Raw genomic sequence first — 23,047 nt, forward strand, 5'->3', positions numbered from 1 at the left:
GTCCTTACACAGTGCAAATGGTATTTGAGTATGTGTTTATAAAATTTGGATGCTGCCCTTCAAAGTCAGGGGGGCTATGTGCATGTATATAATATGTAACTCACAGCTTCTTTAGATGTTTACAGAAAATAGGTTGTACAATCAGAAAAGAAGAGATCAGAATATTATCCCCATCCCTGTTCTCAGGACTCTCAACATGAGAAGTCATGTCTGCTGCATGGAGCTTCTTCTGGCTTTGGAGACTTTTCTTAAGATTTGATATCCTTATTTTCTAGAATTCTAGAGTCTCCATACTTACAGAGTCTTTTAATGTTACGCAACAGGGTAATAACACATCTTGTTAGTGAAAGTAAAGAAGATTTCTGCTTCCCTGGGCTTGCATGAATGAACAAGGCTTATAGAGAAGGCTAAAATTAGAAGATGTTGAAGACAGGCTGAACTGCAAATGTAGAAACACAATGGTATGATAAATTAAACATTCTTTTAAAATAAAAAGCAATGATACTAGACTTATTTGCTTGAGATGTCATGCAGATATTTGCTAAACCCTTTTATGATTTTCTTCACCCATTTCCTTTACAACACAGTAATAATATGGTCTCATGCAATAAGTAACTGCTCCTATATTCTAAGACCAAAAAAAAACCATTTTGGTTTAAGGAAAGAATAACTTCCAAGCTTTCTATCATGGAAAAAACATGGCTGAAGTAAAATTTTTAAACCCTTTTAAATTTTTTATTTATTTTTGTTATGAACTGCCCATTTCTCTCAAAGAGGGACACTTAAATACTTAGTTCCAATCATTACACTTTTGCACATTTGTTCTTGAGCTGCAGAGCATAATGCTGTGTTTAACCAAAAATTATACAGCTACAGTATTCAGAATTCAGGGGCCTCCTGAAGTCAGTGTGTGATCAGACGTGTCTCGTCTCCACTGAATAAAAGAAAATCTGTTTTGAATTACTATGCTTTACCCAGTAAGCTGAACTTGGGACAATCCAGCAAACACCTCTAATGCATATTCAAAAATGCAAACGTTTCTTTCATTTTTCTCAAAGCCAATTAATTCAGTGGTTGAATGGTTGGATTAAGGATAGAAGAGACCCACTTTTAGGTCAACCATCAGCCATGGAACCTCATTGGGTAACTTTCAACCAGTGAATCTTTCCAGCCTGTCCTACTCTGAAGAGGTGGGATATAAATTTAACAAGCAAAATAAATACATTTGCTACTAAGCATATTTGCTTCTCATTTTTTTGTGTGTGTGCATCTATCTTTCTATCCTGATGGTCCAGCATAATTTGCATACTGTATGCGGTGCTTCCTGGCGCCACTGAAAATGTGTGCCACAAAACAGAATTAATGGCCAATGAAATAGCACCTGAGCTTTATGAGAAGGAATTGTGAATATCAGATTTCTGCCTGGATGGTGTAGGTGAAATTTTAGGAAAGTATTATTAGTAGAGGTGCTTAATGTATATGAATTCATCAATGGCACCTATATACTACTAAAATGTTCATTGCCATAACATTTAATTCAGCAAAATGGTGCATCATATAGCAACAATTTTTGAACCAAAGTACATTGTGGGTTAATTTATAGAATGTGTCCAAAATCTGGGACCCTTGACTCCCAAGGAAATGAAATTTGGGGATGTTGTGGCTGCTTAGGTGCTATTGGGTTGCTGCTGTCACATAATCTTTATTTTTAACATTCCATGACAGTTTCCCAGCCAGTCTCACAATCCTCACTTCCTCCCTCCATCCAGCAGCAGCAATTTACAGCCCTGCTAGAAAGGGAAGGGAGATTTCCAGTGCTCCCTGCCAGATTCCCATAAGAAAACTTAGTGGGGAAGCCGGTAGGAAATCAGAAGTTGCTCCTGCTTCCCCTTCTTTTTTGCCTGCCATTGATCATTCTATTTCTCTGTTTAGATAAAGAAATATCTCTGAAATGATGACCCAACAGGGCATAGGTTGTCTAGTTCCATATTATTGCTATAGTCACAACAGGGAAGTTTTCTTACAATCACCAGGAAACTAATTTGACATGAGAAAAAAACTTTTCCTGGGTAAAGTGATTGGGAACACTCTATCCATTGAAATTGTGAGTGTATACATTCTTGCCAGTGTGAGGCACAAAACCCAGGCAAACTGAGGGCATGTAGCGCTTAACCCAGTGATAGCGAACCTTTTAGAGACCAAGTGCCCAAACTGCAACCCAAAACACTCTTATTTATCACCGGGTGCCAGGTGGGCGTGGCCCACTGGGTGGGTGTGGCTGTGGTGGTCATGGCAGATTGGGTGGGTGTGGCCAAGTTGGGCATGATCACCTAGATGTTGCTCGTGGGAGGAATGCCTGTGGGGGCCGGGCAGGGTTGGGGGAGATCCAGGGGGTCTCTGGCAGGTGGGGTGGTGGGCAGGAGGCTTGTCCTGCTGAGTGAGGCAAGGCAAGGCAGGGTGGGGGTGCCATTGTCACAGAGCAAGGTGAGGCCGGGGCGGCTGCTGCCTCACACCATCAGCCCCTGCACACACAGGCCAGTGAGCGCATGGGTGCTGGGATGCATCCGGCCATGTGGGACCTCGGCGAGTTAGTGGGCGGCTGGTTGAAGAGGGACAGTTGCCATCTCCGGGGCATGGCGCGCGTGCCCACAGAGAGGGCTCTGAGTGCCGCCTCTGGCACGCGTGCCATAGGTTCGCCACCACTGGATTAACCTGTAAAGCCATTATAATATAAGACACAGAACAAAACCTTTTCAGAATATAGGCTTGAATTTAAAATGTAAAGTGCAATAACTAGATATACCAAGGTGCATGTTTTTGTATTAATGCAATCTATAACTATTACCTATAAACCATAAATCATCCATCATCTGAGTGGCTATTCTAAGCGTCAAAATCACCTTTTGGAACTATTAAAATTAAAATTAAGTGCCTCATTTGCCAGGAATACAATCAATAAGTACACGCACTAATATATATAATGAATATGTATATAATGATGCATAATAACTGCTTAACAGATGGCTCATTCAAAGCTATGTGCATACCAGAACCTCAATCTATAAAAAGTCAAAGTTATAAACTAGAGATTTTTATTCTGGCATGTATGGAGAAAATAAAGTAGGATTACAAGTTTGCAAGTAAAAAAACAAAACAAAACCCAACAATACAATATGGTGTGTATAGTTGCTCCTAATAGCAGAAGGTGTTAAATGGGAATAAACTGATAGGCTCAATTTACTCATATTCCATATTCTGAACTGACAAAGTAGCCTTTTCTTTTTAGGGGCCATGTAAGAGAAAATGCATAACTCCCACAAATAAATCAAAAATTATGCATTGGTCCTCTGCAAAGCACTTTAATGACCAACAGAAACAGATTGTGAAAAGAGGCTCCAGATGTAGGGTAGGAATAATGCTGAATGGAAAAAAGATTCTTCTTATCCTCAGCCCTCTTTTTCTAACATTTTTCTCTCTACAATACGCAGTCAAGCTTAACAAAATTAGAAGCTTATAATAAAATCTCATCTTCTCTGTATCTATCTATCTATCTATCTATCTATCTATCTATCTATCTATCTATCTATCTATCTATCTATCTATCTATCTATCTATCTATCTATCTATCTATCTTATTTTATCCTTCCCAAAATCTTTTCCAGTTTGAAAAATCCTTTTACATAAAGTCACATGCAAACCAAATACAGATGAAAGATTTTTTTTAAAAAAAGGGGCGGGGCAAGAAACAGATCATCAAAACATAATTCCAGAAACCATGGATATATAAATAAAACTTTAGAGACCATGTGTCTGAAACTGTTATCCACACCCAGTTTTATTCATGATTTTTCACTCTATATTCCTTCACAAAGTTTAAAAACTCTCTCTCCCACCCCATTCTACACACAAAACACAATTTTATAATTTATATAATTCCTTGGCTTAAATGAGTTTAAGGTCCTTGATTTAAGCTGCAATTTAAGACAGCTATTTACATTTAATTTAATTATGCAAATGTAATACAATATTAATAATAAAATTAACAGTGATAAGATCATCACCAACAATTCCTCTTTGAGGGAGATGGACAATTTAAAAATTAGATAGAAGATAGATAGATAGATAGATAGATAGATAGATAGATAGATAGATAGATAGATAGATAGATAGATAGATAGATAGATAGATAGATATAATAATTATGATAGATAATAATAATGATGACGATGGATAATAATGAGAGAGAGAGAGAGAGAGAGAGAGAGAGAGATGGAAGATGCAAAAGGGGGAAAAAGGAAAGAAAGGAAATCAGCAATACCATATTGATTTACAATTTCAGAAATATTGTCTCTGAGAAAAAGACAATATAAAATAAGCACATTCAAGAACAGATAAAATTGGGCAGATTTCCTATACATCCCCCCCAATACAGCCTTCTGAGAATAAAATGCTGATTATGACCATCTTCCTTTAAAAATAATTTAATCAGTGGTTTAAACAGTGCCTTATCTTTGGTGTCCATTAATTTGTACATTTAAATTTGTTTTGGTTCTTAGTGAATGCACCCTTTTTCAAATACTATACTTATGAAAAAGTTATTTAAATTGTGTTTTTTTTTAAGGAGAACCACTTATGTAGCTTAGAATTGACTAGATCTGGCTTTAGCTTTGGTCATTTTAAAGCCAGTTAATTTCCTTCAGTTCAGAGAGTTTGGAAAATTATAACGTATGCTTTCATTTCCTTGCTGTCAATTAATGCCCAAGCTTCTTTGCCTTCTAGAGTGATGAATGGTTGCTTAATTGATATGAGAGGGTTATATTGCTTTGTGCCTTGAACGCTTGATTTCATTCCGAAGGAACTTATCTTTTCCCCTTGGTATTAACCTAAAAGAGTTTAGGGAAATGCATTTTATTAGCATGGGCATCAGATAGGCCACCATCCATCTCTCTTTAGCAGCTGTAAAATATATATTAATATTGATAATTCTATATTTAGAATTTTTATTTTTCTACTTGTATGTACAGAGCAAGAAGGGAATTTTTCACTGGGCATAAGGAGTCTTTAGAAGACTGCAAGTTGTGCCTTCAGCTATATTTCCTCCTTTGGAAAAAAAAAAGAGTAGTAGAATAAAACAAATAATCATAATTTTGGGAAGCAGATCCACAATTCCTGCATAATCAATCATTCCTCATGTCTGCAACTTAAGGATCATTAAGGGCTGCCTGGATATCGCCACACCCCACCCCCAATTCAGTAATAAAGCTCCGTGGGTGGCCTAGATGGCAGTTCCCTATTTATCAAGCTGCTGACTTACTTCAAAATGTTACAATCACATCACACTCCCTTCAGCTTCAGAGAAGACAAACTAAGAGCAAATGCATTATTTCATAACTTTAAAGTCACGAAGTTAATTTTGGAGATGGTCCGTGGATCAATAAATTGCCTTTAAAAAATATGGAGGTCTTTATCATTTTTTTCTAATTCATTTTGGGATTGTGTTAACTGTGCTAACCTTGTATTTTGAAAAGATGCTTGTTTTTATGCCCACAACCCTTAGAAAAGATGGTAAATATTATTAAAAGGTTTTCTATTCTTGGGAAGTTAGATTGGCCTGCTATGAATATTGTTGAATCATTGCATATTTTTTTAAAGAAACCAATGTTTGGAAATTCACAGCTGAATACTTTAATTAACATTAATGGGTGAAAGAAAACTAATATATTGTACTCTGGAAATAATTTTAAAGTTGCATTTACACATGACTACCATATCGTTCTAATGCTAGTATCCACTCAGAGAAACTAATGAGAATTGAAACTAATATATCATTTTAAAAATTACCGGGTAGCTTACAAAGTAACTTAAATAATATAAACTAATGTTTCAAATTTTTTCCAACTTCTGTTCCTTTCCAAAGGAGTTGTGTGATGATAATTTTTAATGAACAAATTATAATATCATGCAAGCCATTTTAACCACATTTAAACTATGAACAGTTTGGCACATTTCTGTAAATATAATGGGTTTGTTCTGTCTTAAGACTTGTTTTGTCAGATTTTCGAATTTACTGTTTTGCAGCTTCTATTGTAGAAGAGAAATCTTTCAGGCATGAATTGATAGTCCAGATATTCTGCAGCCTGTCTCTTCTAACCTCTGACCTCTATTCCTACAAGGTCAACATCTTAGGGCAGGAGATTAAGATAGTTTCAAGACTGGAATAGAACTGCAGAGGAAAAAAATAGCACATTTTGGTTGGAAATAATCTCCAAACAAATTTTTAATAAATAATTTCAGACTAATAAACAAATTATGATTATTTTTTCAAAGATTTGTATACAAAATGAGATAAGGATGGAAGTAATTTTGCTTTGTTTTAGATAGTTTATTAGCAGCATCATAAAGAGGATTGTATGTGTGTGTGTGTTTGTATATGTGTGTGAGAAGCGTTGGGCAATATAGCTAGGAATCTGGTCTTACAACTTCTTGTTACCAATTACTTTCCCCGTCATTAGCTGTAGCACTAATGCTATTCTCTACATTTCCAGGGTTCTTAAGATGTGTGCTGTAATTGCTTAAATGTCTAATAATTAAACCAAGGTCTCTTAAATTGCTGCCATACAGATGTTTTCTTTGTAATCCTGGTGTTTATAAGAAACATTTTTCATGAACAACATGGGGAAAAACAATGCCCATTTTTTCTGTAGAAATTTAAAAGTTAAAAATAATTGATCATCCAGCAGCATAATTGTGTTTAAGACATGTTCAACAATTTGTGTGTGTGAATGCGCATCAGCACACATGTGCATGTCAGAAGAGATTGTAAAAATCAGATGCAAAAAATCAATCTCCTTTTTACGTACCTTAAATGTGAATAAAATATATTCCAGTTTTGCATAAACTGAATAGGCAAATTATATGCAAAATGTATGTTTTTTCCTATCTCTCGGAATTTGAGTGACATCCTTATAGTATATAGTATACATGCCGCTGCAATGTTTGTAAATTATTTTAAGTTTCATAAATTAAAGTTGATCTCTTGTGCACATTAAATATCTCTGTCATAATCTTGTTAAATATTTGGGAAGCTGCTGTTTCCCTACAGACTTCCTGTTTCCGTCTGATTTGCAATATAGCGCAATGAAGACAGTTGGAAGCCTTTCAAGAGAATTACAAGGATTAATGCAATAAGATACATAAAGTGGTCTGAATTATTGGAATGTTCTTTACATTTCCTCTTTTGCTGCAAGTAGAAATATTTGTGTTAGTCCCACCATGTGGTGAAAAGCTAATTAAATAGAGCTGAATTACATGGTAGAATGGGATTGGTCAGGTCTCATGGAATAAATACATTTTATAAACAACTGTAAATGAAGACTGTTTTAAAATTGCTAATTAAATCAAGCTTCAGTTTTTGTACACAATTTTCCTGAATAGACATTACAGGAAATAATTGGTTGCTGTAACAACAAATGTCTTTGTGGTTTTGATACTGGTCATAAGCATTCATAATCTGATAAAACAATAAATTGCAGAGCTTCCATTATTAAAAGAAAGCACCAGAGGTTTCTGAAGAAATAAAGGTTTATATCATAAAATCCAATGCCAATATGCCATTCTTGGAATCTAGACAAAGTTTGCAATGAGCTCTCCTAGGTGTAATAAATCACTGGCTGCTTTCCAGTATAGTTAGGTCATGTTTTTAAAGTAGAGACATCCCTTCTTGTTAATTCCTTTGTTGTTGTTGTTAAGAAAAAGTCTCTTAACAAGTTGCCATTCATAAATAGATCATGGGTTCAGTTTAAAAGAAGTACAGGTTTTAATATGTTTATGTGACTTAACTTTAAATCAAGGTATTTTTAAAAAATAAATCATTACAATAATTGAAATACTGATTTTCCTAATAAACTTTCCACTTTATGGTCCTCATTACTTTTTCTTAAACCTCTTTTCCAAGATGTCTTTTAAAAAGCTAGTTCAATCAAGTTATCAAAATGAGGTTATACATTCTTCAAATATTTGGGTATTTTTTTTTCAACAATCTGGGGTAGTGACTTGGTTTTGTTATGAGACATGTATGGAAAGTAAGAGATTAGCTAGATTTGACTAGCTAGATTTGTTCTGTGTAATGTTGATATATTTCCATTGATGTTTATAAAAGGTTAAACTCTTGAAAATAGCTTCAGAAAGCTTTATCAAGGGGCTTAGGGCTTAAAACTAAAACATAAGCATTACAAAAGTGGGCATTTGAAGAGTATTTTTGAAATTGCGGAAGAATGGCTTAAATACCTTTTCTTACAAAATATACAGGAAATATTTGCCACTATTGCAAATATACTGTAAATCTCAGTTTTTGATCCCAACAACACACTGTAGCTGAATACTATTTCCAAAATGTCTATGGAGTTTCTCAGTCATCCAGGTCATGGTTGTCCCAAAGGTGCTTTTTCACAAGGCAACTGGACTTTCTTTTTTTGAAGACATTTCGCTTCTCATCCAAGAAGTTTCTTCAGTTCTGTCTTCAAAGAGAAAAAAGAAAGTACAGTTCCCTCATAAAAAACCACCTTTGGGAGTTTCTTATGCCACTTACTCAGGCATTTTAATTTCAGAAAAGGGGCAAGCAAAACCATTTTGCTTGATTTTGGTGATACAGCTCTATTCCTAGTACAACTGAAAAACACAGGGAAGCATGATTTGTTATTGAAGGATTCGTTCTTGAAAAATGATTTGTTACAGTAATATAAGTTTCCGAGCTAACTATAGCTGAGGTTGATGAAAGCAGGCAGTGATTCTCACTTATAATAGAAGTATATTATGAAGAGCCATGGGGGCATGTCTTAATAAACCATTCCGAATCAAGAGTTTAAAGAAATTCTCTCTTTACTCATGTGCCCAACAGTACCTCCAATTAAAGGTGGCATAGAAAAGTATTTTTGAAACCCAAATAAAATTACAAAAAGGGTATGTAAAATGTACTTTTAAAAAATATTTCTAGTTGACTGCTAGCATGGGAATCAATTAGGTTAAGTCAAAGTAACATTTTGGGTATGCCCCACTTTAATTCTGTAATCAGTATAAATGAAATTAAAACTTATTTCTGATGCATGCAAGCATAAGGCAAATAAACATATGGAGGGAAATACTGTGATATATAGCATGCTAGTCATGTACTTGCAGACTGTTTATTCCACATACAAATATATATTTTGCACCTCGACATCGCTGCAACTGTCAAAAAAAGGCTACTGAAATAAACACATTTAGAGTTGTAGAACTGATAATATAAAACTATGTAAAAAGTAATAAATAGATGGAAAAGAGAAGCTCCTTTGGTCCCCCCTCCCATTCATCCCAATTGCCTAAATGTTAATCTACTATCATTTTCATATATTTTACATAATAATGAGCACATGAACAGGGCAAGTGTGTTGCTGGACCAACAGAAGCTTTCATTTTTGAATTGCCTTCTCAAATGATTAAATACAGAGTCTTTTGATATCCTCACAACTAAACCAATTTTAATATACTTCTGTCTTGCCTTGTGTGTAGATGATTAATTGATTGATAGACAAATTTAAAAAACCTGTTGAAAGTCTTTCACTGAAATAAAATCATTTGGGATGCCAACTGGTTTCAATATGGAGGGCTATTCTTGATGTGTTAGAATAACATAATTTGCCAGAACATTTGGTATTTGCTACATTTTAAATAGAAAGATTCTTTAAACTTTAAGCATTCTAAATTAATGACTTTCAAATAGGAGGGAAGAGAGGAAAAGATAAGGGAAGTTGCATATAAGAGTTTCAATTTGTTTTTTTGTATGTACATATTTATTTATTGCTATTACTTGCTCTCTAGGTTTTGTTGGTTGTGAGAGTTATTTATGAAAAGGAAGGATAATTAAGATCAGGAAACAATTTTCTCAGCAAGATTGAAGACCTGAGCACGGGGAGATGTAGATAAGGCATCATATAGATTTATAGGAGTTGCTTAAAGGCAGCAGAGCCTGATAAGAGCTTTGCTGTTGTGGTCGAAAGCAGCTATAACATGAACTTCTGTTCACAGGCAAAATAGGTATTCTGTAAACACTATCATGTAAATTTTTGGCTTCTTTTGGGGGGGGTGATACATGTTTCTCAAAAAAAAAAAGCAAGGTTTAGCGCAATCCATACTTTCTAAATTGCTTCGGTTTAGAATTAAGAGGATGAAGGCAATTGCTAATGGGCCCCCATTTGGCAAAACAGATCTTCCTCCCCTTCAACCTCCCTCTGTTCTCAGTGGCTGCACTGGGAGTTTGGGGCAGGGCTGAAGGGAAAAAAGATGAAGAAGTCCTGTTGTGCAAGGAAATTGGGGAAACAGATTTTTAAAAAACTGATATTAAACAAGGAAAGCATTCCAGTTTTTCCATCCTTATCTTCATTCTTATTATCTGTCTTTCATTCACATTTTAGTCTTGGAGGAAAGTTAAAACTCAGACATTTTTTTTAAAAAAAGTATTATTAAGCTTTTGATTGCATATTAAAAACAAAAATCTGCAGGATCACCACTCTCTGAAGGTATCTGTACCTGCCCGTTCCATCAGATTGACTTGGCATGCTCCGGGTCTCTTCCCTTTAAAAATCAGCAGTATCTAGGAAGTATGCCTTTTCCATGGAAGCCCTTGCCCTATAGAGCATCCTTCCTCTTGAGATCTGGCAGGCCTCCACCTTCCCAAGTTTTTCAAAGGCAGAGTTTGGTCTAGTGCAGGGGTAGGCAACCTTGGTTCTTTTATGACTCTTGGACTTCAACTCAGGAATTCTGGGAGTTGAAGTCCACGAGTCATAAAAAAGCCAAGGTTGCCTACCCCTGTGGTTAAGGCACCAGGCTAGAAGCTGGGAGATTATGAGTTCTAGTCCCAGAAAGTAGGTGACTTTGGGTCAGTCTCTCTTAGCCCAACCCACCTCACAGAATTGTGTTGTGGGGAAGATAGAAGTATTAGGCATGTTCCTCATCTTGATAAAAATAATAAAGGTGGGAGATGTGTATGTATGTGCTGGGATAGAGTGTATTGGAGTTTGAAGATTATAAGATAGTGGTATTGCTTGCATAAAAGGTTATACTGATTATACTGCAGGTTTAATTGCCTTTTTTTAAAATGATGCTTTGTTTTATACAACTGTTGTGAGCCACCCAAATTGTGTTTCCTAAGACAAGAGGCCCCAGAAGTCTTTTAAATAAATAAGTAAATACATATTGTCCATAAAAGCTGATGTCCTTAACAAATATCTACAATTGCCATATTCAGGTCAATAAGGCTTAATAGCATTTTTCACAAAAAGCTAGCCACTCCCCCAAAACCTTGATGACATATTCAGTTTTACTGGAAGTCTTTTTTTTAATAGAAGAAGGCTAAAAAAAATGGATAGATAGCAGAAACGTAATCACACCTATCAACTTATAGGCAGGTATTCCAAATAAGACACTACTAGCCTGGCCTACCAGCAAACAGAAAAGAAAATGGAAAATATACACTAAGTGAACATTTGTCATTAAAGTTTTTTAACAAAGTCCAGTCAACACTGGGAGGGGAAAATAGGCAGCTTTTTTGGAGTCAAGCTTAACCTCTGAAGGCAAAATTGAGAACAAGGGAAAGCAGAGTTATTAGTGAAAAATGAGGAGATGAGATTCTGCCTTATTCAGATTTGGGGATATTAAAAATGCAAGCAGATAGTATTTCAATGCAGGAGGTGGCCTTGAATGATATTTTTTTTTTAAAAGTAGATTGTAAAATTGCAGAATGGAAGGTCGGTCCATCATGAACAACAACTCAATGTTAATAAAAGGGAAGGAATTCAGCCTTGTAAAAATGCCACCAATTTCCTGTTACATCCAGCACCCCTCACTGGAGGGATCAGGATTTTGAAACAATGCAATTTCCACAATGCTTTTTTGGTTAGTAAGTACTGAAATATCCTTGCAATATGCTGAGCCAAGGACAGAAAGCTTAAAAGTTACTGTGCAGATTCTGATTAGGAAATCATTGGTTCTTTTGCTGGAAGATTCTCATCTCTTTTTTGGCTTACTGAACAGCTTTGTTTGCTTTATCAGGAAGGAAATTTCTGCTCACAGGTCTCTTTGACATAATAGATAGCAGACTTAATAACTTGAGCTTGCAAGTATTTATTTACTTATTTATGAAAAATGTTTTTTAAAAAAAGATTTTCAATGCCATCTTTTAATGACCTATTGTTTGAAATTTTTGTCAGGCAGTTGTCAAGGTCAGTGGTTCACTGGAAAAACACCAAGAATAATTTTGAAAGTAAAAGTGCAGCTTTTCTATAGATGATTTGACTGTTTTATTCTCTTCCCCTCCCAAAAAAAGAACAAAACAAAACTCAGCCCAATTTGTACTACTTGGACAGTAACTGCTTGCTGGGTCAGCTGAAACAGATGTTATTGCCAACTTGACAACAGGAGCATTGCATTTAAAACAACTGGTAAGGTCTAGTATAATCACACAACTCACCATTTAGAAGAAACAATAGGCAGTCTGTCACAGATGTGGATATATTTTTAAAATTAAATATGAATACATTGAAAACGGGGAAATGGCAATATGAAATGTTTCAGTGAAAAGTACAATTGCAGAGCCAGTTCCTACTACCAGCTGCCTTAGTAGCACATGGATTCTGAAAAAATGGAAAGTAAGTACAGGTAATCCTCAATTTACAACCACAATGGAGTCCAAAATTTCCCCTTGGCTAAGTGAGACAGTTGTTGACTTGTGCCACATTTTATGAACTTTTTGCAACTGTTGTAAAGTGAATCACTAGCAGTTGCTAAGTGAATTTGGCTTTCCTCCATTGACTTTGCTTGTCGGAATTTTGCTGGAAAGGTAACCAATGGCGATCACATGACCCCCAGCATACTGCAATGTTGTAAATACACACCAGTTGCCAAGTGCCCAAATTTGAATCATGTGACCATGGAGATGCTGCAATGGTCATAAGTGTTATAACCTGTCATAAATCACTAAACAAGCGGTTATAAGTTGAGGACTACCTGTAATGGAGGACTAGTGTAGCTTTGGACCTAACAGTACACATGACGCAAGTAGGATGTATGGCTTTTTACTTCTTGCCCCTTTTCATCTTGGTTTTCTTTCTTTTTAAATTAAAAATCTCCTTCTGTTGATTACTGTTGGGAAAAAATAACAATGTCCTATGGAGATTCTCAGTCATCCTGGTCATAGTTGTCCCAAAGATGCTTTTTCACGAGGCAACGAAGCTTCAGAGCTGAAGAAGCTTCTTGGATAAGAAGCGAAACATCTTCAGAGGAAAACAAGAAAGTCCAGTTGGCTCATGAAAAAAGCATATTTGGGATGCCGATGGACTGGTATAGATTTTTATTTTCCTAATAAGGGCAGGATAAAGATCTGATAAAATAAATAACACTATATAGCTGTATTTCTAGCAGCAAACTCTTCTGTAGACCAAAGAAACACACAATATTATTCAAAGTTTTGTTCTTCTACATCTTCCAGAAAAGATGTTTATTTTTGATAGCAGTAAGTAAAAACAGAAGCAGTATTTTGGTAGAACTATTTTTCATGTTGTATAGCACTTTCTACTAAGCATTTGATAACTTTCAAATTTGCAAATATTTTGTTTCCTTGTATCTGCTGCACATGCTTTTGATCACAGTAGGTTGTATATGAAGTTCAGTGGAAATATCTAAAGAAATATTTTTTTTGTTTGAAGGAGAATGACGAGCCAGTCATCCATTGTTTAAGCTATCCTTTTGTCTACAATGCCATAGTATAGATCAGGGGTCCCCAGCCCCCGTGCCGTGGCCTATTTGGAATGAGCGATAGTCCAGCAGGCCTTCGTGCATGTGTGTGCCGACCCACTGCTTATGCACAGACTTTGTGTGCATGCGCGCCAGCCCACAACATGCGCAAGGGCTGCATGTACTATGGAATCTTTTTTTAAAAAATTGTTCCTCCCCAATTTTTTTTTAGAACATTTGAAGTATTTAGACTCCTCCTAGAATCTCCTTCCTCATTTGCCAGTAACGGAAATTTTTTATTGGCGATTGTCCTACTGTTCATGCTATTTGGGGAACTGTTTACATTTAAAAGAGGAGAAAAAGATTTCTGAGAAGATATGAAACAGATTCAAAGCTCTCTACATATTTGTCAGAGGAAGGTGGTTTCGGAAAGTGTTTCTGGAAGTACAGAATTGCAAACACTGCTTGCCGTTTACATAGATTAATACAGCTGATCCTTGGCTTACGACCCCAGTTGAACTCAAAGTTTTTGTTGCTAGTTACTCTAGTTAAGGGGTAGGCAACCCAAAACACTCAAAGAGCCACTTGGACCCGTTTCCCACCGAAAACAAAACACTGGGAGCCGCAAAACCCTTTTGATATCTAAAATGAAGGTAACACTGCATATATCCTTTTTTACCTTTTTACCTTTATCTATCTATCTATCTATCGATCGATAGATAGATAGATAGATAGATAGATAGATACCGATACCTATACCTATACCTATATATAATAAAGATAAAAAAGGATATATGCAATGTTATCTTCATTTTAGATATCAAAAGGGTTTTGCGGCTTTGAGCTTTCTCCTGCGGCTCCGGGCCTCCTCCGCCATTTGCAGAGAGAGAGAGACAGAGACAGAGAGAGGCACTTGCGCTTCCCTTCCCTTGCTCTAGTTACTGTGAACAGTAGCATTACCTAGCAGATATGACACGTGGAATGGAAGATATGAGATGGATGGCATTGCCAGCACTAGCTTGGTAAAATCAGGGACCACCTTGTTTTAACATATATAGCTATAACATATTATAACAACTATACAGGTAGTCCTCGACTTACGGCCACAATTGAGCCCCAAATTTCTATTGCTAAGCGAAACAGTTGTTAAGTGAGTTTTGCCCCATTTTATTACTATTCTTGCTGCAGTTATTAAGTGAATCACTTCAGTTGGTAAGTTAGTAACACACTTGCTAAGTGAATCTGCCTTCTCCATTGACTTTGCTTGTCAGAAGGTCGCAAAGGGTGATCACATGACCCCGGGTGATCACCACAACCATCATAAATATGAGTCAGTTACCAAGTGTCTAAATTTTGATCATGGGACCATGGGGGATGTTGCAAGGGTCCTAAGTGTGAAAAATGTTCATAAGTCACTTTTTTCAGTGCCGCTATAACTTTGGTCAGTAAACAAACTGTGGTAAATCGAGGACTACCTGTAGTCTAAATCATATCAGAGGCCAACATGAAAATGACCATTGTGCTTGCTTAGTTGTTACTTAAAGCCAACTGTGTAAAAGGTCCTTTCCACTGGAAAATGTAGGGCATAGGTAGTGTAGAATCCAGAATTAAAACTATCTTCATGCTGGGGGGGGGGCAGCATCCTTTGTGTATACAAGAAGTTCAGTTTGAAGAGTGAGCTTTAATATTTCAAGCACAGCTTGTGCCTAAGATGACAAATACTTTACCAGTACCGTATGTATTAAAGCAAGTTTTAGTGAAAGGCAGTTTAGCTTGTTTTTTTTTCTGACAAAAATTCCTTCGAAATATACCCATCATCTGTTATCATGAAACACATCTTTATCAGAAGTGTTTGTTTTCTTTACTACAGTAGTCCTCAACTTACAACAGTTCATTTAGTGACTGTTTAAAATTACAAGGGCACTGAAAAAGTGACTTATGAACATTTTTCACACTTATGACCACAGCAACGTCCCTGTGGCCACATGATCAAAATTCAGACTCTTCATATTTGTGATGGTTGCAGTGTTCTGGGATCATGTGATCACCTTTTGTGACCTTCTGGCAAGCAAGGTCAATGGGGAAGCCAGATTCAGTTAACAACTATGTTAATAAATTAACAACTGCAGTGATTCACTTAATAACCGTGTCAAGAAAGGTCATAAAGTGGGGCAAAATTAACTGTCTCACTTAGTAACAGTAATTTTTGGCTCAATCGTTGTAAGTCGAGGACTATCTGTATTGAATATTTGGTGGAATTCCATATCTTACCGTCTATTCTGTAGTTTGTTTGTTTTTCTGGAAAACAATAACACAAAAGGTCTTCACCTGTTTTATCAGTCATAAAATGCCTATTTTAGTGCTCTGCTACAGCATTAAGGATTTTTTAAAGAGCAGACATAACTTTGCCAGGTCTGGAACATATTTTGTAAAGTACAGTATATCAAAAATCATACTTAGGATTTAGTGTGTATAATAAACCAGCTCAGCTAAACACACTGAGAACTCTGCTGTTTTAAACGCTTTAATTTTCCAGTTTGAATACATATCTTCATTTTCATGGATGGTGCTTTGTTATTTGTGATATTATATTTGTGATGTTGTGTGCCTACAATTAGTTCTCTGCTTTTTAAGATCCTTAGGTTCATGGAGAGGCAAAGTGTTTCAAAATGGGTGTGATTGGATAAGAAGTGCATGATTGATAAGACTTTTATAAACAAAATTCAGGGGAACCAAATTAAGATTGTAAATCCTGTATATGTAAATGTATCTGTAAATGTATACAGATAAGGCCATGCATAGTGTAATGGAATGCACCAGCTACAAGTTTAATAGCTTCTTGGTAATAAATTATAGTCTCCAAGCCTTAATCCCAATGTTCTTTATGTAAAAGTGAAAAGGAGAATTAGACTGTCAAATGGATTTAGAAAGTGTGTTCCTTTCCAAGCAGTGCATATGTAGATGATGGATAACATTTATATCCATTTACATGTACAAAATGAGAAGGCCCCCTGGGCTAGCTGGCTTTTGGTCAATTGGGAAGGTAAAAAATTGAATTGAGTAACATAGTGCCTACCCTAGTGACTTATTAAATGGATTTGTCTATGGCTGCTAACCGATCTGCTGAGAAAGCCCTTTAACCTACTTCGACACATTTAAAGAAAAATGTGTGGAGCAATACTTGTGCTTATTTCTGTATGTGGGCCTCACAAAAATGAGGTGGCCTCAATTAAATTCATTGCCAAGGCTTTTGTTTTGTTGAACCTTATATATTTCTTCCTCCTGCTGAACAGAATTCATTTTTAAAGAAGGCAATAGTTTTTATTTTCTTCCATCGAGAAGCACAGCAAAACGGAATTCTTTACTTAAGTTGTCTTAACTGAGTATACTTCATCTTAATCAGCCTAATCAGGTGAATGGAAGGGATGTCTTTAGGTGAACCAGAGAGGTAGAAAGCCAAAGTAATAAAGGTCTGATGCTGACCTTTGTATAGAAGGTATTCTACAGAGATTGATAGATACCCTGGCTTTGTTCTCCCCACTCTCCTGACCCCAGCTATTGGGAAAATATCCAAAAGTCGTTTTCCTTAAATGGGATGGAGCCAAGACTAGGAGCGGAAACCAGTTTGAAAAATGGCTTGATAAAAAATGGCTTACGCAGCCAGCAATTTTGGCTCTTTGGCTATCTAACAATTTTTGCTCTGGTTTGTCACAAAGGTTTTCACGAACTTGTTCACGGTCTCCTTTTGGACAAAGGTTTATGCAACTGTGGAGTTGCACAGTTCCAGGGTAGCACTACTTTGGAATAGCACTAAGCCTATATTCACAATTAGCTCACAATCAGCTGATAGCCGGGCTTCCTTTGAAGAGGATCACAAAAAGTTGCTTATCCATGCCTGATGGTCAAGTTGTATTTAAACTCACGGGGTGAGCTTCTGGGTTATAGAAATATTTCCTGGTTGTGTAATTAACTTTATATTACATATTTATATACCGTCCAACACTGATCAGTCATAATAAAAATGGCACTAGGTGTACCTCACTGGGCAGGAGGGCAGGAAGTCTAAAAGAGCCCCCACCCCCCAAAAAAACTCTTTCTGGGGAGCTGATACCTCCACAGATGGGAGAGCACCCACTACACATGAGTTTATGCAGGTATGTCAAACTGCCAGGCCCGTGCGTCACTCCAAAACCGCACCCACCCTATTGCCGGCAATGGGGAAGAAGTCGCGATACGTCGCATGACATCACGTGATGTCACGAGTTTGACATGCCTGAGCTTTTGGAATCCTTTTAATGAGGTGTGAAACAGCCACCCATCATTGTAACCTACATTCATAGGGAGCAACCTACTCTCTATGAATTCCCAGCTGGGCTTCGAGGAAACGTTCCCGACTTCCAGTAGGGCCATGTTTTCATCCATTCAAATCCTTCTGCCAAAATGGGACTGAAAAAGAAATAAACCAAACTGAATGAATTAATCCAAAACAATCCTTGGTGAAAATCACACCCCAGAAAAGATTGGGGAGGAACTTCAGGTTTCAAAACCCGGAATTAAAACAAACCTGTGGAAGGATTCCTTTTTGTAATCATAAAGAGCAATCAAACCTAAACTTCACCTAATATTCAGTCTAAAAAAGTGAGTAGACTATTACTGGGCCAAATTGGGGGAGAAATAAGATTTTTTTAAAATCTCGTTTCTATTTCTTGTTCATGCAAAAATATACCTAGCCATAGCTATATTGTGACATAGTTTCTTCCCACCCCATTAGTTTTGTAACTTTGATTATAAAATACAAGCCTAATCTGCAAACTCCCTTGAAATGAATGGTAAGTGGAAACGCTGCTATTTGGAAAGCTACTATTGTTTCAAAAGTATTTGCTCAGCAATGCTTGAAGACTTACAGCTCTTACAGGAGCATAAACAATATGAGGCCGATATTGTGGGCTCCTTGGTGCTATCTGAGCTTGGTTGTTTTCTTACAAACAGTTTATTATCCAAACTAGGTAACCTCACTAGTGCTGCTAAGGACTAGGGTTTGTTCTCAGTTTATATTCCTAGTGGCTTGTCCTGTCAGTGTTGGTGGGAGTAGTCTTGGAGATTTTTTGGGTTGGGCTGTTTACTGTTGGCTTATTTGGCACTTCCTTGATTGTGGTATTGTTTACTTCTTGATTGTTGGTCTGATGTTAATCTTGGAGTTAATCTGTCCTCATCTAAGTGCTCAGTGCTAGTGATCCCCTCATTTCAGCCCTGAGATAACAAATATTCTCCTTTAGAGGCTGGTATTTTTTCTACTTCAAATTCCAATTTATTGCAGAAAAGTATTGTTGGCTTGGAATTAAGATATCTTTAGATGGTAGGTAGGTAGGTAGGTAGGTAGGTAGGTAGGTAGGTAGGTAGATAGATAGATAGATAGATAGATAGATAGATAGATAGATAGATAGATAGATAGATATGTAAATATATACTGTATATAAGCATATTTCTTGAAAATATGATCTTGCATCATACCTTTCTTCATCTTTAAAACTGTTGTTAAAATGACCTGGTTTTCCCCTCTGACAATAATTTTTGAAATAACATTTTAAAGCACTTCAAGGATGAGGGGAATGATCAGATGGTTGCTGCCCTCTAGTGGGTTATTCTGAAATGGATAAAAATGAAATCACACAAAATAATTATTTATCTGAAGTACGTTTCTTTTATCTTTTTTTCTACATGATGTTTTCTTTCCTTATCTATGATAGTTGAGATATAGTACACACAGTCCTTGACTTGCAATCAGTTGCTTAGCGACTGATCAAAATTACAAAGGACCTTGAAAAAGCTCCCTAAAATCTAGATTTGATGCACCAACATCCACGTTTCCTCCCCCCAATATGGCCATTTGCAGTGCCCCACAGCCATAGGGCTGTGGTTTATCCTTTCTGGAAATGCAGGGGTCTCCCTGCCAACATTCTTAGCTGTAATGAGCTCTGATGAAGGATTCTGTACAGATGCAAATCCATATCTGTAAATGCACAGATAATTGCTCAGTGAATCACAGCAACCTGTCCTTCGCATTGCAATTCTCTTGGTAATTTATTCACAAGAAAATCATTTCCTTTATCTTGTTTTAGATATTTTCAAAACACCTACAGTCCTTACAGTTTTGTCTTGAGCTCTGTAATGTTCTCACAGTACTAGTTTGCAAAAATTTACTTTGGTATAATATACCTCAAACCTGAGAAGTATTAGAGATATCAAATTCATTTCACAGGAAGTTCTCAAAAGTGTTTCTCCCTCCACTTTGAAAAAAAACCTATTCTGTGAGATCTTAGTATCACCCAGACAAGATACGATGATGTATTTGTGGTTCCAACAAAGAGGGAAGGAATAAAAAGCATAAGAATGAGAACCAGTTTGATCTAGTAGTTAAGGCACCAGGATAGAAAGCAGGAGGATGTGAGTTCAAGTCCTGTTTTAGCCATGAAAGGTGACATCTCTCAGCCCAACCCACCTCACAGAGTTGTTGTGGAGAAATAGGAAGAGAAAGGTGTGTTGAATATGGTGTGGCCTTGAGTTATTTGTAAAAATAATAAAGGTGGGATACAGATAAATTTAAATAAATAAATAAACTTCAAGTTATCTCAAAATCCAAGAGATGGCAACCACAAGCTCCTTAATTTTGGGTTATGGGTTTTTCTTATTCTTAATTTTAAAAAAAATAATTCTGTGAAACAGAAATCAGCAATGACAGCAAATTGCTGCATTTCTTTTAATTGATCTTCCCCCCTCTCTTACCATGGTTATCCTTCATGGCTCTCTTTTGAGAGGGAATACAATTGATAATAATAGTATCCAATAAACTTTCCAATATTTCCTGATATCAGTACTATTATGCACCATATCCAGGACTTTTTTTTTTGCATATTCTACATCTCACAACTTTATTGAGTATTCTGAGTAGAATCCAGCATAAATTGGCTATTGTTCATGTTTTAAGAAAACGTATGTAAAATATTACAACTGTTATCTTGATACTGGTGGACTAAAGTAGACTGGAGAGAATGTGCAAATCTCCCAATTCAGCACTGTTGTAGTTGATATGAATGTATAGACTAAGCCTATATAGATGGATGTTTGTCAGGCTGATTCAGTCAGTTTCTTAGGTAGTAAGTCTTTACCAATGGCTTTTGATGGCCATTTAGAAACAACAAAGAAGTTCCATTGTACTGCTTCTTTTCCTTTCATTTATACTTCAAAAGTAAGAAAATGACACAACCCCTTTCTAGCATTGGGGGGGCGGGAGAGAGAGAGAGACATTGTCAGCCTAGGTAAGACACTTAATAAAGTTCCTTGGTTCTTATTCCAAAGCAGTCAGTCTTGTCAACTACTTTGAAAAACCCTGGAATAGTAGAAAGCAGCTTTCCAAAATAGTGTCAAAAAGCATCATGTAATATAACATTTCCAAATTTGCACTGATGAAGTTACCTAATGGGGCAATTGAAACTTCTGCAAACAAGCAACCAAACTCAGACAGCACCAAGGGCTTTACGTTTCCAAATTTGGTGCTATTGGTGTCCTTGGCACTGGCCCCTTGCTATTTTTTTAAAGTTGAGGATCAAACATTTCTCTTGTGAGCCTATTCAATTAAGGGTATATCTCCCTGTTTGTATTTTGCAGATGCTATAATTGTGGTGGCTTCGATCATCATGCTAAGGAATGTATTCTACCTCCACAGCCAAAGAAGTGCCATTACTGTCAGAGCATCATGCACATGGTGGCAAACTGTCCACTTAAAACTGTTCCACAGCAGCCTACGAGTTACCAGGGAAGATATGAAGCTGACACCCAGCCCTCCACATCAGCCTTCCTGAGGGAAGGAGGAGGAGGAGGGGCCTATGGCTATACTTCTCCATCTTATACTCTGGAAGGAAGGCCAGATATCTTACAGCATTCAGGAAAGTCACCTCAAGAAGCTGCTTCAAGTAAGTTTTCTCCATCACCAGAAGAGCAAAGCCGGAAGGGACCGTCAATTCAAAAAAGAAAAAAGACTTAAAAAGAGTTGTATCACCGCCTTTTATTACCTCTTGGGATGTCTACCTCATTCAAGCACAAGGAGAATAATCTCATGTATTATCCTGCAGCAAACCTCAATTTTTAACTACTGTTGTGGACCGGAGGTCTTTTGAAAACAAAAATAACCAAAGCAAATCAGTCACTCCAAGTAAATTTCAGATGTGTTTAATGGCTAATGGGTTTCTAAACTGTTTGGGCATCAGGATCTCATATGATTTTTAAATTTAGCCTAAATTATTCTTGGGCATATATTCTTTGCTTCTTCCCCTCTTTTCCAGAACAGCCCTATAGAGTTAAGGAAGACTATGCTTCCTTAGCTGCTTGAGTTCTCTGTGATTTATCTTAACCATGTCTTGTGTGGAAAAAAAACACCAATTTCAAACCATGATTTATGATGGCTTTTTGAACAAACTACGGTTAAGACAATGCCCATGATAGTATTTGTTAATTCTAAACAGCAATTAATATGAAATGGAAGTCAGCATTTTTTTAAATTTCTCCACAGCCATCCAAGGGCTGGGAAGCAGCACATATCCCCACTCTGCACAGAAACTCATTCCTGTCACAATAAACCATCTGACATTTTGATGTACAAACTAGCCCATTGCCTGAATGTATACATTAAATACTGTGTTTCTTGAATTCATGGGAAAGTAATAGTTTGAGTTTTGAATGATTTTTTTTTCTTTTGACATTGCTTTTTTTTTTAATTATAGGAGAGAAAGAAGGGGAGGGAATGAATTGTAACCATACTTTCCCGATAATTCAAACAATATTTAACTACTTAGAGTCACCATGACCATGGTACTAAATAGATACATCCTACAATACATCCTTGTAGGATTCAGGGAAATTACAATTCCTGTTGTGAAAAAAATGGAGGATGGAAGTTTTTAGTCCTTAGCTTGAAAGGGTAATGCCTTGGTTTAAAGATGCCTCAGAATTGCCACAAAGTTTTAAAGAAGTAAAGGTGCTTCCCCCTTTATTCCCTGCCCTCCCTCTAGACAATGAATGTGTTATCTGAAATACTGTATCAACTCAATATGATTTATATAAAGATTAGGTGATTGTATGGGATAATGTAAACGTTAAAGTAATGGTTTAAAGTGATATTGAGATGCCATTTGGACTCCTTTTTTTGCAAAACTTGATTGGACCCATCTTGTGCAACTCTTGAGAAAATCGGTGGTGGTGGCAGCAGTATCATCTTCCAATTCAGTGT

At 36.5% G+C, this 23,047-nt stretch overlaps 1 protein-coding gene across 1 annotated transcript in view; it reads left to right on the top strand.

The window, feature by feature from the left end:
* The window catches only part of LIN28B (lin-28 homolog B), a 63,958-nt gene extending 42,153 nt beyond the window's left edge, over positions 1 to 21,805 (top strand). Inside the window, exon 4 of the mRNA XM_015812221.1 lies at positions 21,430 to 21,805. Coding sequence (XP_015667707.1) covers positions 21,430 to 21,805 — 376 coding nt within the window. The remainder of the gene's footprint in view (positions 1 to 21,429) is intronic.
* Positions 21,806 to 23,047: the final 1,242 nt, after the last annotated feature.

This window comes from Protobothrops mucrosquamatus, unplaced genomic scaffold (genome assembly GCF_001527695.2).
Source record: "Protobothrops mucrosquamatus isolate PMUCROS unplaced genomic scaffold, P.Mucros_1.0 scaffold_58, whole genome shotgun sequence".
Taxonomy (NCBI): Eukaryota; Metazoa; Chordata; class Lepidosauria; order Squamata; family Viperidae; genus Protobothrops; species Protobothrops mucrosquamatus.